The sequence below is a fragment of the Salvia splendens genome, chromosome 7, assembly GCF_004379255.2.
Source record: "Salvia splendens isolate huo1 chromosome 7, SspV2, whole genome shotgun sequence".
In the NCBI taxonomy this organism is placed as follows: domain Eukaryota; kingdom Viridiplantae; phylum Streptophyta; class Magnoliopsida; order Lamiales; family Lamiaceae; genus Salvia; species Salvia splendens.
The window spans coordinates 8275531-8291778 of NC_056038.1; the positions used below are offsets into that span (position 1 = coordinate 8275531).

At 39.3% G+C, this 16248-nt stretch overlaps 1 protein-coding gene and 1 long non-coding RNA gene across 2 annotated transcripts; both read left to right on the plus strand.

The window, feature by feature from the left end:
• Window positions 1-665: 665 nt before the first annotated feature.
• On the plus strand, window positions 666-2793 carry LOC121741378. The gene is made up of 3 exons (XR_006037848.1): window positions 666-926; window positions 1832-1920; window positions 2317-2793. It is a non-coding gene; the product is annotated as an uncharacterized LOC121741378 (long non-coding RNA).
• Window positions 2794-8262: 5469 nt separating this feature from the next.
• LOC121810344 (interactor of constitutive active ROPs 3-like) lies at window positions 8263-11866 on the plus strand (the record flags this gene model as incomplete). Its single annotated transcript, XM_042211135.1, has 2 exons — window positions 8263-8283; window positions 10313-11866. Coding segments are annotated over exons 1-2 (1575 nt in total), but the record flags the coding sequence as incomplete, so codon positions are not given.
• Window positions 11867-16248: the final 4382 nt, after the last annotated feature.

Sequence of the window (16248 nt, forward strand, 5' to 3'; positions counted from 1 at the left end):
GTGTCAAATTGCATTTAATAAATGTGCTTTCTTACTTTATTAATTATATAATAATTCTTATACCGTCCAAATATTCTTATTTTTACACAAATTGGTGTCAAATTGCATTTAATAAATGTGCCGTGTCAGATTTTGATATGATAATAAACTTAATAGGTGAATAAATTGACATGATAATAATATATCATAATGTTATGGACTACATTGGGAAGGGTTGGTGGAGCACACGGGACCCACAATTACATAAAATTGAGGTAAGTAAATGGAGTAGCGGGTTATGATTAAGATACAGGTCAAACTTAGTAAATGAACATTAATCACTCATCGTATGTTAGAGGTAAAAGGGCTAGCTTTTATAGCTCAACCACTATCTCTTCATTTTCATATCCTCGTAATACATATGCTTGTCTCCACTCTATTTCTTTTTACCATAATAAATTAAATAGTACTCCCTAGTTCGAGTCATTTTTCTATTTTAAAAAATTATAAATTAATTAAGTTATTTTTAAAATAATCTCTCTAACTTTATTCATCATCTAATTGACAAACTATTCTTCATTTTCGTATTTATTTATGAAAATAAATGTCTATGCTAACAAACATCGGAGGAAAGTAACACTACTATAGCAAATTGTAGTATTTCATTTTCGTATCGAAAATAAATGTGTAAGCTAACAAACATCGGAGGAAAGTAGTACTACTATAGCAAATTGTAGTATTTGAGATTCCAACCTACGTATACAGATTCACCAACCAGACACATAGCAAATTGCAGAGACTAGAAAAAGAAGCAGTAGTTGCCCTCGGAATAAGAGCTAATAAGCTCTTTAATTTGGATGATGTGTCTATCTTATTCTTGATTCTTTCAAAACTATGCACTAGTCCGTTGCAACCCTCAATTTACAGCTTCCTCTAAACAACTCTGGGTGAGAAAAGCTGCTTCTATCTTGTTTCCTCCATTTCACTCAACTTGTATTCTTTTTTTCTTGGCTAATGGAAGAGATAGCAATGTGAGGAAATTAATTGCATTTGAATTTCATTTTGTGGGTTCAGGCTTCAGAGTGAGAGAGTTTCTAATATGCATTTTTTTTGGGTTAATGGGGGTGGATGCAAAATGTGATGTTGGTATATTTTGAGAACCATACCTCAAAGCCACTTTACAGGCTTTGTTCAAAGGCTGTGTATGATAAATCCATTTTCAGTAAATTCACAACTCTTGTATGTCTTTTCTCATTTGGCTGCTTCCACCTTTTCTTCTCCTTTCCAAGATGCTTTCTTTTTTGAATTTGGTTGTATAGTAAGAGTACTAATACAAGAAAAAAAAGCAATCTGCTTATTGCTGATGGAAACTACTTTAGCTGCAGGTTATAATTGTTACCTTTCTTGTATGATGACATTCAACTCACCATTTTCTTGTTAATTGTTTCATCATGTTATGTTTTTCCGGCCAAGAGCCATTTTAGTTGAACCATTTGTCACTATTAGCCTACATGCACACTTCTTTTTATCAAAATGTGCCTCAACCAACTCAATAAATGCTGTAATAAATAACTAATGCCAAAAGCAGCAAGAATTCTTGAATTCCTCTCTGCTGCAGAGGTGCAGGATTCATAGATGTCATATTTTGGTTAGACATTGGAGTGAGACATTCTACTAATCAATCCCATCATCTTCTTCTGTCCCAATAAAACATTTAACTTTGTATTTCTCTGCAATGTGGTAGAAATGCCTACCTTAAATGAACAATTGACTTGTACATCATTGTCATTTCCATCATACCTCTACAAAATTTTCTTTCACTTATGCATTTGGTGTCTCTCCACTGTTGCAGGTGTTGTGTGGGGGCAGGAAGCATTTGAGTAGCATCCAAATATTTTCCATTTTCAAGTTTAGTTTGAATATGCAGACGCCTAAGTCAAGGTAACTTTCGGTGACTACAAGAACAATGAAGCATTCATGAAAATGATTATTTTTATTTGACTTAATGATTTAAGTGTTGTGGAACTAATGATCATCTTTTTTGTAATGATTTTGAGTAAATACGCGATGAATATGCTAAATTGAGTAAATCTTGTCTGATGGGACCAGATTAGGCCATTAGAGGTTGAAGGATTACTTTTGAGAAATTGCATAGCTTTGGTTGTCCATTTCTTCTTTATATATAGTGATTAGTCATCTGTGTGTAACTGCTTATAAACATGTTTAGAGTGACATTGTGATGGTGAGGTTTCATGTCTCTGGTTCTACACAATTTACATGTAAATAATGAGCCTCATGAGTTAGAACATCTTGATGGTTTACATTACTCTGTTGCAGAAGCAGTTCCTCAGGAGCAGCTCCGAGGATTTCTCCTCGCTCTATTTCTGTTAGCCGTCTTTACCGATTTCTATACCGAAATCACATTCTAGATTCGTATTAATTCAACCATAATATATACCACATCAAAGAGATGATTTACCAACCTCCATCCATAGCTCATATTTGATGTAGGGTGGAATTCCACGAGTTGATGTTTCCCCTAAAAGCTGCGGTTGATATTATCGTCTCTTTGGCCTTTCCTTTATGAATTCTTTTGATGGAGAAGAATTCGATATCAATATGACTTTATTGTATATAGGATTCTGTAGAGATTTCTGTGTGTTTAAATCTGAAAATCTGATTTGTTTATATAAGATATAAGCAACCTTTCACGAAAGGTTGCATCCGTTCACGAAAGGTTGCATCCGTTCACTTATACCCTTTCATGTAAAACTCTTCAGATTTTATGTAGACTTTATTCTACAGCTTTTCATATTCTATATACTTTAATGTACACATATTTATACCATCTATGCAAGGCAAGAGAAGAGGGTTATCAATACACCTGATTCTAACTCTTTAATCGAAACCGATCCATCACGGTATCTTCTTTCATGTTAGAATCCAACTGATATATTTGAACTTGATCTTTAATATTAAACCAATATATACATAGGTCATATATAGGAATAAATATTCCTACATTCTCCCACTTGACCTTTGTAGCTCTCAATGGTTTAATAACTTTTCTGCGCACTTTACAACCAAGTTTATATATCCTTTAAATACCTATGAAGTTAGATTTAATTGGATCATGGCGGTCACACACTCATTTAGTCGACATGATTCCTTCCATGTATCACAAATCAATTCTAACTTCATATGATCCTTCCATTGAGATGAACCTTTATTCTCAATTCAACATATGTTATCTAATAACCATACTGTATACAAACCTTAATGATAACATACCAATAAACAGAAACAGACTTTTATTGAATTCCAAGTGTCTTACTCCTTATGAGCACAATATAATTCATATAGCAAGACTTTCTCTATAATACCCATATACTTTTCATGGCCATTTGGGTAAACTTTCATTTAACGTAAACGTTCTTATTATATTGTTCTATTCTGCTCAAAAGACACTTTATGTTTCTGTACTTCTTCCTTTACAAATAAGTACGCACACTTTTATGTACTTATCATTCTTATGAAGAAGATTTATGCGAAATAATCATAACAAAATCTTAGTGACTTGGCTATAATGTTAACAATCCCAAGTCTCAAGATTTATGTTTCGCATACTTTTCATGAACTTTGGCCTCAAAGCAAACCAAAATTCAACTTTCATAATGGAAATAGCAATGACAAACTATTTTCCATTTTCCATGATATTGCTCCCACTAATTAAAGGAACAAATAGCCAATCATCAATTTCTACCATTGATGCATCAGGCATAATCTGAATCTGAACCAATGGCATTTAAGTCATTAGATCATCTATACATAAACATGTGCTCTAGGTGCCTTGCAAGTACCTGAGGACTTTCTTTGTAGCCTTCCAGTGGTCCATACCGGGATTACTTTGATAACGACCCAACATACCAACCGCGAAGGTGATATCTGGTCGAGTACATGTTTGAACATAGTTCAAAATCCCAACCACTGATGCATAAGGAATCTTTTCCATCTCCTTATGCTCCAATTCATTTTTCGGACATTTTATTTTACTAAACTTTTCTCCCTTCTGAATTGGAGCTATCCCTACGGAGCATTTATCCATTCTATATTTCTCTAAGACCTTATTGATATATCCTTTCTGAGATAAACTTAACAACCCTTGTGATCCATCCCGAAATATCTCTATTCCGATCACATAAGATGTCTCACTCATATCCTTTATGTTCAAAGAGAGATATTTCTTTACATCATGTAATAAACACATGTCATTTGCGGCTAGCAAAATGTTATCAACGTATAGGACTAATATAATAAACTTGCTCCCACTGATTTTAACATAGATACATCGATCAACGATGATTTCTACAAAATCATATGACACAATGACATCATTAAACTTTATATACCATTGTCTAAAAGCTTGTTTGAGTCCATATATTGACTTTCTCAACTTACATACTGATTCTTCTTGTCCTTGTATCATAAATCCTTCGGGTTGTTTTATATATACCTCCTCTTCAAGCACTCCATTTAGTAAGGCCGTCTTTACATCCATATGGTGAAGCTCTAAATCATAATGAGCCACCAAAGCCAACACGATTCTCAAAGAATCCTTCTTTGAAACTAGAGAGAAGGTTTCCTTGTAGTCAATGCCATCCTTTTGAGTGAAACCTTTGGCGACAAGGCGAGCCTTGTACCTTTCAATGTCACCTTTCGAATCACGTTTTGTTTTAAAGATCCACTTACAACCAATGGCTTTAAAACCTGTAGGCAATTCTACTAAGTCCCAAACATTGTTATCGCTCAAAGATTTTATCTCATCCTTTGCTGCATTTAACCAATTTTCTGAATCGTCACTTTCCATGGCTTGTTGGAATGAGATCAGGTCCTTATCAATGCTCAAATCACATTCACTTTCCACAGAATATACCACCTAGTCAACCGATATGGCCGATCGACGTTCCCTTACTGATCGCCTTAAAGGTTCTATTGGTTCATTATTCTGTTCTTGAATTATGACTGGTTCATCTTCAATCACAACAAGTGGGTTATGCACTTCATGTTGTTCGATAGGAACAACAACCTTAGGTGCAACAATAGGTGGATGAACAACTTTTTCTTGAACTTCATTAAAGTCCACTTTACGAGGTTCACCACTCCCACTAGTTTCATCGTTTTCAATGAACCTAGCATTTTCCGTCTCAACTATCCTCGTACTATGGTTAGGACAATAGAATGTATATCCCTTCGATTTATCTGGATAGCCAATGAAGAATCCACTGACCGTCTTAAAATCCAGCTTCTTTTCATGTGGATTATACAACTTTACTTCTGCAGGGCAACCCCAAATACGTATATGCCTTAAACTCGGTTTCCTTCTCGTCCGCAGTTCGAAAGGGGTCTTTGGAACTGCCTTACTAGGAATCCGATTAAGCATATACGTTGCAGTCTATAATGCATAAATCCACAACGAAAGAGGTGAATTACATCCACTTAACATGCATCTAACCATATCTAAAAGAGTACGATTCCGCCTTTCCGCTACACCTTTCTGTTGCGGAGTACCGAGCTTTGTATACTGTGCACAAATGCCCTTACTTTCGAGGGCCCGGACATTGTCCAGACTCTTTAAATTTTCCGTAGAATTCACCACCTCTATCTGATCTCACAACCTTTACTTTTCTATCTAGTTGCCTTTCCACTTCATCTATGAATATCTTCAAGACATTCACTGATTCAGCCCTTTCACGCAATAGATATATATAACCATACCGTGAGAAATCATCAATAAAGATGATAAAGTAATTTCTACCATCCCACGAAGGTGCATTAAAAGGACCACATATATCAGTATGAATTAACTCAAGAAGTTGAGAATTCTTTGTGGCTTATTTCTTTACTATGTGTTTCGTTTGCTTCCCCTTTATGCAATTTATACACATATCTAGATCACTAAAATCCAATTTGAGGAAGAATTTCATCCTTTATCAACCTCGTTATCCTTTCTTTGGATATGTGACCTAGTCTTTGATGCCACAAGTAAGCCGAACATTCACTTGACATACTACTTTTTATGCCTCTACTTTAAACAGGGATTCAAAAGCTTTGCATCAAGATTGAAAATGTAGAGCGAATCAAACAAAGTACCACTTCCATAGAAGTAATCATTTCGGTACAATGAGAATACACTATTTACAATCTTAACTTTAAATCCTATACTTATCCAACCTACTAACATAAACAAGATTATCTAGCACATTCCGGTACATAGGAACAATCCTTAAGATCTATATGACATCCAGTGTCTAAGATCAATCTTTTAGGTCCCGATGCCTTTAATTTGTGCCTTGATCCTGTTTTTCATGAACAAGTATTGTTCACTTTTCTTTTATAGGTTGGATCGTACTGAATCCCTATTGAATATGAGACACATGAGTAGTTACACCCAGTGTTGTTAGGGTCGAGGGTCGCACCGGGTCGATAAGGTGAAAATTCGGGTCGCGGGTCGACGAGTCGACTGGGTCGAGAGACCCACTAATCTAGGCTAATTTTTTTGCCTTTTAATATTAAATCAAATAAATATATTACTCTAATGTTTATAATATATCAAATAATATAAATGTAGACGTAATTCATGTGAATAGAGATAAAGTGGAAAATAAAAATTATCAAAATATCAAAACAATTCATAAGTTATAAGTATAACACAAAATAAATAATTGAAACCATTGTCTGAAAATGTCAAAAGAAAAAAGTTATGAAATGTGCGTCATTTTGTATGTAGTATTAACTTATAATAAAATAGGAGTGGAATGTGAAATCTATTTTAAAAATTAGTAAAAAATAAATGAATATGTATTAGTAGACAAACCTATATAAAATATGAGAGGAATAATTACAGAAAAATGAATAAATAATTTGATTAATACAATAGATTATTATACAAATAAAATAATAAAACAAATAAAATAATAAAACTTTAAATAGTACAATTTGAATCTCGAAACATGTATATAGTAGAAGAACAAATATTAATTTATTCCTAAAATAATATACTCATTTTCCACCATTAAATTATACTCCAAACATTGGATTGACAATATATCCATGTAAATATATTGAATTTAATTTAACTAATCAAAAATTTGGTAAAATAATATTTTTATTGCTGCCTAAAAAATGAGATAAACTATATCAATTTTTTATATATTCCTAATCCCACTAAACAAATGAATAGTGACAAATGATGTACTCTATTCCCAAGGCTCATAATTATACTCCTCTCTCCTCTCTCCTCTCTCTTCTCCATCATCTTCCTTCAGCCCTTCCTTCAATCTCTGTAAAAAAAAACGCAGAAACACTGTAGCCGAAACGCTCGAACCCACCCGAAACGCTCGACCCCGCCGACCCAACCGACCCAGCGCGACCCATGCATCTCGATCAACCCACCCATGTTGTGGCGGTCATGGTCTCGACCTGGGCGACCCGGGCGGCCCGAGCGACCCGAGCGCCAAATTAACAACACTGGTTACACCATGATCTAATCTACCAAGTTTTATTAGGCAAGTCAATAATATTCAATTCAAAGTAAACGAGACTGTTATGTTTACTTTTCTTATCAAACCATGCCTTTCTTTTTGGACAATCCTTCTTGAAGTGTCCCGTTTCTCTACAGAAGAAACACTTCATTTCCTTCTGGATTATCTTTTTGAGGTCTATCAGAAAAGAAGAATCCATATGTTTGTCCTTCTTACTTGATTTACCCTTACTAGTGCTTGTTCCTCCGTGACCTATTAGATTCACTACTTGGCCATTCATCTTCTTTAATCTTCCCTCCTCTTGAAATAATATGGCCTTTAATTCTTTAAAAAATTCCATTTCACTTTAATGGTGTTATAATTCACCTGGAACTGGCCAAATTTAATTTGAAAAGAGTTTATGATGGATTGAACCAAGAACTGTTCATGAACCTCCATTTCCAAGGTCATGAGCCTTGCTGTCAAGTTTGACATGTGTGTTACATGATCGAGAATTGGTTGGGACCAGTCAAATTTTCTTGTAGTGAGTTCAATCATCAAGCTCCCTACAATTTACTTGTTAGCCAATTCCGATTGTGAACACTCCTTTATCTTTTTAATGAATTCCCTTGCATTCTCTGTCTTAGGCATAGATGACTTAAAACTTTCTGTCATCGTCATCCTCATAAGATTTAGACTCAGCCTATTAGAGTGCTCACAAGTCTTATATCGAGACTGTTCCGTTTCGAAGCTCTCTTCTGTAATGGCTAAGGGTTTATCTTCCGTAAGTATGGCATGGTCAAGCACCATAACACTAAGTGAAAACCGGATCTGTTCTGACCATTGACCATAGTTTTGCCCGTTGAACTTAACGACAGAGTTTGCAAATGCATACAAATTTTATGAGGCTACAACATTTATACATGCTTTCTATTAGTGCTTTGAGACTTTAACACAGATTCAGATAACTGTAATAAACTTTAAACAACATGCATTCAAGCAACCTTTGGGCAATACTTAAACACGCATACTTTCATTTGATGCTAGAATATACTTTAATGATCAATCAAATCAAACACATATCAAATAAGCATGTTGCCTTTGGGTATACATACTACATGTGATACTGTAGACAAAATTGATCCTTTTCGTTTTATTAACTCATATACAATGATCCACCTTTGGGTGATCTCCAAGTATATAGATAATAAAGTTATTGATCAATCAACTTTCATGTCATTTAGCATCCTTTAATCATGATCAATAAATAACATTTCATCCTTTTCCATAATCATAATATCATATAACAAGACCACTTTGGTGATTAACAAGTTATATAACATTAACATGCATATTAAAAGGATTAAAAAATAACACACTCGGAAATCCCAGAGAGTTTGCCCGGTCGGGCAATTTTATACCTTCTAAATGCCCGACCGGGGCGTTTGGCATCGGTGAGTCCAGAGAGTTCGCCACGTCGGGCGTTTTTTTTTTGTTCCGTCTAAATGCCCGGCCGGGCGTTCTAACGCCTTGCATCGTCGACTCCAGAAAGTTCTCCTGGTCGGGCGTTTTGAATAACTGTAATCGCCCGGCCGGGCGTTCACCAACCGACGTTTCTTTTGAAAATGCCCGGGCCGGGCATTTGAAACGCCCGATCGGGCGTTTTCTCTGTACTCGTTTTCTCCCTTCGATTTTCATGTTTCAACATTTCATGAAACAATCACCCAATGCGCAGCGGAATCAAATAACATCAAAATGAAACAATGATATTTATATTTCAATTTTGAACACTTAAAAATGGTGAATTAACCAAATCTAGATTGGCTCTGATACCAACTGTTAGCCGTCTTTACCGATTTCTATACCGAAATCACATTCTAGATTCGTATTAATTCAACCATAATATATACCACATCAAAGAGATGATTTACCAACCTCCATCCATAGCTCATATTTGATGTAGGGTGGAATTCCACGAGTTGATGTTTCCCCTAAAAGCTGCGGTTGATATTATCGTCTCTTTGGCCTTTCCTTTATGAATTCTTTTGATGGAGAAGAATTCGATATCAATATGACTTTATTGTATATAGGATTCTGTAGAGGTTTCTGTGTGTTTAAATCTGAAAATCTGATTTGTTTATATAAGATATAAGCAACCTTTCACGAAAGGTTGCATCCGTTCACGAAAGGTTGCATCCGTTCACTTATACCCTTTCATGTAAAACTCTTCAGATTTTATGTAGACTTTATTCTACAGCTTTTCATATTCTATATACTTTAATGTACACATATTTATACCATCTATGTAAGGCAAGAGAAGAGGGTTATCAATACACCTGATTCTAACTCTTTAATCGAAACCGATCCATCACGGTATCTTCTTTCATGTTAGAATCCAACTGATATATTTGAACTTGATCTTTAATATTAAACCAATATATACATAGGTCATATATAGGAATAAATATTCCTACAATTTCATCTGAGGTGTTGGGGAAGAACTCCCCTCGGTCAAATCCCTCCGAGTCATCCAGAAAACATTCTCCACGCCAGCTCAAGACTGGTCCACGTTTTTTAGAGCCCACAGTCTCTTCTTCTAACCTAGCAACTCGATCGCCAAAAGAGACAAACCTTAGAGTTTCTGATCACAACTCGCCGGCAAGTCCACTCTCTGAGGTACTAAAAATAACTAGCATCTTTTTGTTTTGTGCTCGAAGCATAAAGTGAACCGAAACACAGATTCTTCGGTATATACAAGAATCTACCACGATGCTGTAATGAAATCTTGTACCATGTGATGAGTCAACCTGCAGAAGAAGCGTCCGACCAAAGTTTCTGAGCTCGAGTTGCAGATTTTTCAGCTAGAATCTGATCTGAAAAATGTGAAGGATCAGTTATGCTCATCAGAAAAATCTAGGAAGCAAGCCCAGAGAGATGCAGAGGAATCCAACCAAGAGCTCTCAGTCCTCTCCTCGAAGCTTGAAGAATCCAAGAAGAAATTTCTAGAAATTTCAGCCACTCAGAATGCTCTCACAGTAGAGATCTCTGAGACGTGTGAACAACAAGACAGCTCACAGCAAGCTGAGCTGGAAGCTCTACAGAAGCAGCAGTTGCAAGAATCGGCTGCTTTGGCCTCTGCATTAGATGAGATCAAAAGGCTCAAAGATCAGCTGGAGATGGTAGCTGAGTCTGAAGCTCGCCACTTAGAATCTGCACAAACTGAGACGCTCGTGGTTGTGGAAGAAATGAGGAAGCAGCTAAATGAGTCCAAGAAATCTGAAGCGCAAGAACTTGTTGGTGAGACACTTATGCAGCTGGAAGCAGCCAAGAAGATGGTGGAGACGCTCAGGTCGGATGGTTGTAAAACCATAGGAGTCTACGAGGCTGCAGCCAGTGAGCTGGAGCAGTCGAAGGCTCGTGTAGAGCTTCTAGAAGAGCTTGTTGGGAAACTCAATGGTGAAGTTGAAGACGAGAAGGCAAAGGTATCATCAACTGAAGCAGAATTCGCCTCTGCAAAGCTTGAAGTGGAGCAGTTGAGATCTGCTCTAGCTGTTGCTGAGATGAGACGGAACGAGGATCAAGCTCGGAGCGCAGAGCAAGTAAAGCACGCTTGTGAGATTGTGGAACAGATCAAGTCCACATCAGGGCAGAGAGAGGCTCAGTTGGAGGCAGAGCTTCGAAAATGCAGCTATGAAATCGAGGAGCTGAGGTCAAATCTCATGGATAAGGAGACTGAGCTGCAGAGCATCTTTGAGGAGAACGACGCCCTCATAATGCAGCTGGAGAACGCGTTATCCGGCCACAGGGAGCACGAGCTGAGAGCAGAAAATGAGACTATTAAAGCACAATACCATAACATATCAGAGGAAAACAGAGCATTGAGGAAAGAAATGGAGGCTTACAATAGCACGAGGAGCGAGGCTATGTCAGAGCTAGAGGCAGCGAGAGTAGCAGAGAGGGAGGCGCTGGAGAAGGTGGGGTCCATGACAGAGGAGGTGGACAGGAGCAACAGGAAGGCAGCTCGCGTGGCTGAGCAGCTGGAGGCAGCGCAGGCAGCCAACGCGGAGATGGAGGCAGAGCTGCGAAAGCTGAAGGTGCAGTCGGATCAGTGGAGGAAGGCAGCGGAGGTGGCTGCGTCCATGCTATCTGTTGGGAACAACGGGCACGCAGTGGAGAGGATGGGGTCGATGGACAACAACTACAGCCCTCGGATGAGGAACATCACCTCGTCCTACGCGGATGATCTTGATGATGAAATGTTCAAGAAGAAGAATGTGAATGTGCTGAGGAAGTTTGGTGATGGGATACGAACTAAACAACTAAACAATAATTGCGAGCCCAATAGCAGTGACGGCCCATCAGCCCAAAACCCAAGAAAGAGTATCAGTTCGGCACAACCAAAGAGTTCGGTCACAGCCTATAGCTCGGTAAAAGCCGACCAATCGAGCTCAACTCTCAGATCGGCAAAAGCTGATCGGCAAAGTTCAGCAGTTCGGTCTCAGTATTCGACCGAACAAGGAGATAGTGGACCCATGCAGGATCTCCACGACCTCCACTACACCCACGATCTATTTAGTGGTATTAAGCAGTTATCAACCCCCCTACCAGGGCTGCAAACCACGATCTTAGTTTGAATGTATAAATAGAACTTAGATCAGATAGACCAGGGTTAAGTTCTCTAGATCCTGAATCTCATATAGCAAATCAGTATTGTAATCTGTAAGCTAGATCAAGCAATACAAATTCGCCCTCTATTCTTCCCGTGGACGTAGATTTACCTCAGTAAATCGAACCACGTAATTTTCAGTGTTGTGATCTTCATTTATTACTTGCATTTATTCCCATCAAAAATTCGCTAAATCATCACTGGCGCCGTCTGTGGGAACACAGAAAACCAAAACTGTGATAAAAGTGAGTTTTTGATCCTCTTCCACCAAAAAATGCGTACCAGATCACATAATACCCATACTTCCGTCCGTGATGAACGTGAGGAAGCTAGTCCAGCCCGTAGGTCTGGAAAACAGCCTCTGGAGAAATCTGCCTCCAGTTCTCACGGTGAAAGAACAAACCACTCAAAAAGTCATCGCACCGAGCCTCCCCAGCAGCTCGATTTGAATGAGGCTGTCAAGTTGTTCTTGGCTGAGAAGCAGGATGAGTTCTTAACATTCCTGCAAAAGAGCTAGAAGCCGGAGAAGAAAACGGCGGATTCTCCCTCCCCCTCCAGACATGAAAGTCACTACCGCAGTAGTGTCGTATCTTCCAGGAGAAAGAATCCTCACCACCGATATGTTCCTTCTCCTCCTTGTTACCGAAATCACAGGAGAACATCTCCACCATACCGTAGAGATGTCGGATTCGCTATGTATGGAGCGCTGAAGACTCCATTTTCGGATGATATCACCAGAACTCCGTTGCCACAGAATTACCGAACTCCGTCAGTGACTTATGACGGGTTAGTGGATCCTCATGATTTCCTGGGACGCTATCAGTATAATATGGCGAACCAAGGTCTCAATGAGGTTCATATGTGTAAGCTGTTTCCCGAGCTGCTCATCGGGAACGCAAGAAGGTGGTTTGATAGCCTCACTCAAGGCAGCATTAGATCTTACAGAGATCTAATGGATGCTTTTCATAGGAGGTTCTTCCAGAAAGCTGAAACCCGAATCACTTCGGCTCAGCTGCTTTCTATACGTCAAGGTCGCGATGAAAAAATTAGCGACTTCATGACAAGATTCCACAAGGAATGCCTACAAGTAGATGATCTCAATGATCTACTTGTCATTTCGGCATTCCAAAATGGAATTCTGCCAGGAGCTCTCTACAGAAAGCTCGTTGAATGCAGTCCGCAAACAGCTCAAGAGATGTGGGACATTGCGGACCAGTTTTCTCGTGCTGATGAGGCAGACCGTCGAAAACGGTCTTTAGACAGCTCTTCCAGAGGAGACAAGAGGAAGCCCGATCATAGCGATCAGGGACATCCTCGCCGAACTCCTTTTGAAAGAATTCAAAGGGCACCGGTACAAGACATATTGGGACCACGTCTCAATCCTGAGAAACCACCCGCTCAGTTCGTACCATTGAACAAGTCGAGAGCGGAAATTTTCGAACTGCATTCTGATATGTTCGAAAAACCAAAGCCGATGACGAAATTGGCCACGCGCCGAAGTCAGGATAAATATTGCTCCTTCCATCAAGACCACGGTCACGATACCGAGGAGTGTCGAAATTTGGCAGCAGGTATTGATGTTCTTGTGAAAGCAGGGACGTTAAAAAAATACCAAAGCAAGCCGCCGAAAAAGAATAAGAAACAGAGAAGTGCGAACTGCGCTCCTCAGGATCCTAAAAGGCAACAGGATCCCGAAGACGATGACGAGCCGCAATATGATGGAGTAATCCAGACTATTGACGCTCTCCCAGCCGGGAAGACTAAATCGTCTCTAAAATCAGAGCGCAGAGGCTTCAATCGAGAGGAGCCAACACATAAAAGGCTGAAGAAGGAGGAAGTAATTACATTTTCAGATGCAGATCCCGTCCCGGCCATTTCTCCTCATCAAGACGCTATTGTCATTCAAGCTGGAGTGGCAAACAAACTGATCCACAGAGTGTTTGTGGATACAGGAGCGTCGGTTAGCATTCTTTTTAAAGAATGTTTTGATAAACTGGAAGTGGATCCAGCTCGGCTCAGTCCGGCCCCACTTCCTCTGAAAAGTTTCGCCCAGGAGGACACCCGCCCTGAAGGTATTATCAGCCTTCCGATTACGGTAGGAAGAGCGCCTACTAGCTCCAGTACGGTGATCGAGTTTTTTGTGGTGAAAGCTCGATCCCCGTATAACATTATACTGGGAAGAGACTGGCTCAACACAGTTCGGGCCATTTGCTCTACTTATCACCTCACAATCAAGATCCCCACTAAAGGAGGGATAGCAGTCATCCGAGGTGATCAAAAGAGAGCAAAAGAATGTTTGCAGATTGCGCTTAAAAGTGCCGAACAATCAGATCGGCACCATCAAGCATAGCAATCACAGCAGCCGGAGTCAGAGGCAGGCGAAATGAACGAAGTCACACCGGAGCCGAACTCGATGAAAGTTCAGTTATACGAAGATGATCCATCCAGAACGGTCAAGATCGGTTTCGCGGGAACACCTCTACTCCGGGAAAAGACCATCCAGCTCCTCAAAGAGTACAAAGATGTCTTTGCGTGGTCTCCGTTGGACATGACTGGAGTGTCTCCCGAGGTAATTACACATCGGTTAAATATTGATCCTTCAGTCCGGCCTATAAAACAGAAGCAAAGACTCTTTGCGGCAGAAAGAAATCAAGTCATCCATGACGAAGTCCGCCAATTACTGAAAGCGGATGTATTATTTGAAGTAAAATATCCTTCTTGGGTGGCCAATCCTGTGATGATCAAGAAAAAAGAAGGAGGATGGCGGATGTGCATAGATTTTACGGATCTAAATAAGCACTGTCCTAAAGATTGCTACCCCCTTCCCAACATAGATAAAAAAGTAGAAGCTCTGATAGGCTTCGAAATTTTCTGTTTTCTTGATTTGTATAAAGGATACCACCAAGTTTTAATGGATGAGAATGATGCTTCAAAAACGGCTTTCATTACTGACTTCGGTATTTTTGCTTATAAAAAGATGCCATTTGGTTTAAAGAATGCCGGAGCCACATATCAAAGGATGGTAGATAAGCTATTTCGGCACCTGATCGGAAAAGAGGTTGAAGTATATGTTGACGACATAGTTGTTAAAAGCAGAAGCACTTCGGAGTACGAAAACAATCTCAAATCCACTCTCGACGTGCTCAAAAAAGCCAACCTCAAACTCAATCCCCAAAAATGTACCTTTTTGGTAGATTCGGGAAAATTTCTGGGTTGTTGGGTTTCAAAGGAAGGACTCAAGGCAAATCCCCTAAAGGTTCAAGTTGTTCAGAACATGGCAATGCCGAAGTCCATACATGATGTGCAAAGGCTAACTGGATGTCTAGCCGCACTGAATAGATTCCTTTCCCAAGCAGCCGAAAAGCAAATGCCGTTCTTCAATGTTTTGAAGAAGGCACCAAAGTTTGAGTGGGGAGCCGAACAGAAAAAGGCTTTTGACGAACTCAAAAGTTATTTAACCGAACTTCCTACTCTCTCTGCTCCAACAGATGCCGAAGTGATATTCTTATATTTAGCAGCATCAGATCAAACCATTAGCGCGGTGCTTGTACGAGAAGAAGGCCTAAAACAGCGTCCTATCTACTTTACAAGCCGAGCATTAAGAGGTCCCGAAACAAGGTATCAACCTCTGGAAAAAATTGCTCTGGCATTAGTAAATGCAGCAAGGAGACTGCGGCCATATTTCTATGCTCACAAAGTATGCGTCTTAACCGATCTTCCACTTCGGCAAGTTTTGACTAAGCCAGAAGCATCAGGCAGAATTGCCAAGTGGGCCATAGAGTTGGGAGAACATTCAATAGAATATCTACCTCGGAAAGCCATCAAGGGACAAGCCTTGGCAGATTTTCTTGTAGAGGCAAAGTTCGATCAGGCAATCCCTATTATTGCCGAACAGAAAAATCCTACCAATGATGAACTAACACAGCCCCAGAAACCCGAAGTAGAGCCGCCGGACTGTTGGATTGGATTCGTAGATGGAGCTTCGAATAAGACAGGAAGTGGAGCTGGTATTCTACTTATCGCTCCCGACGGACACGAAGTAACTTATTCACTTCGGTTCTTATTCCCAACCACTAATAACGA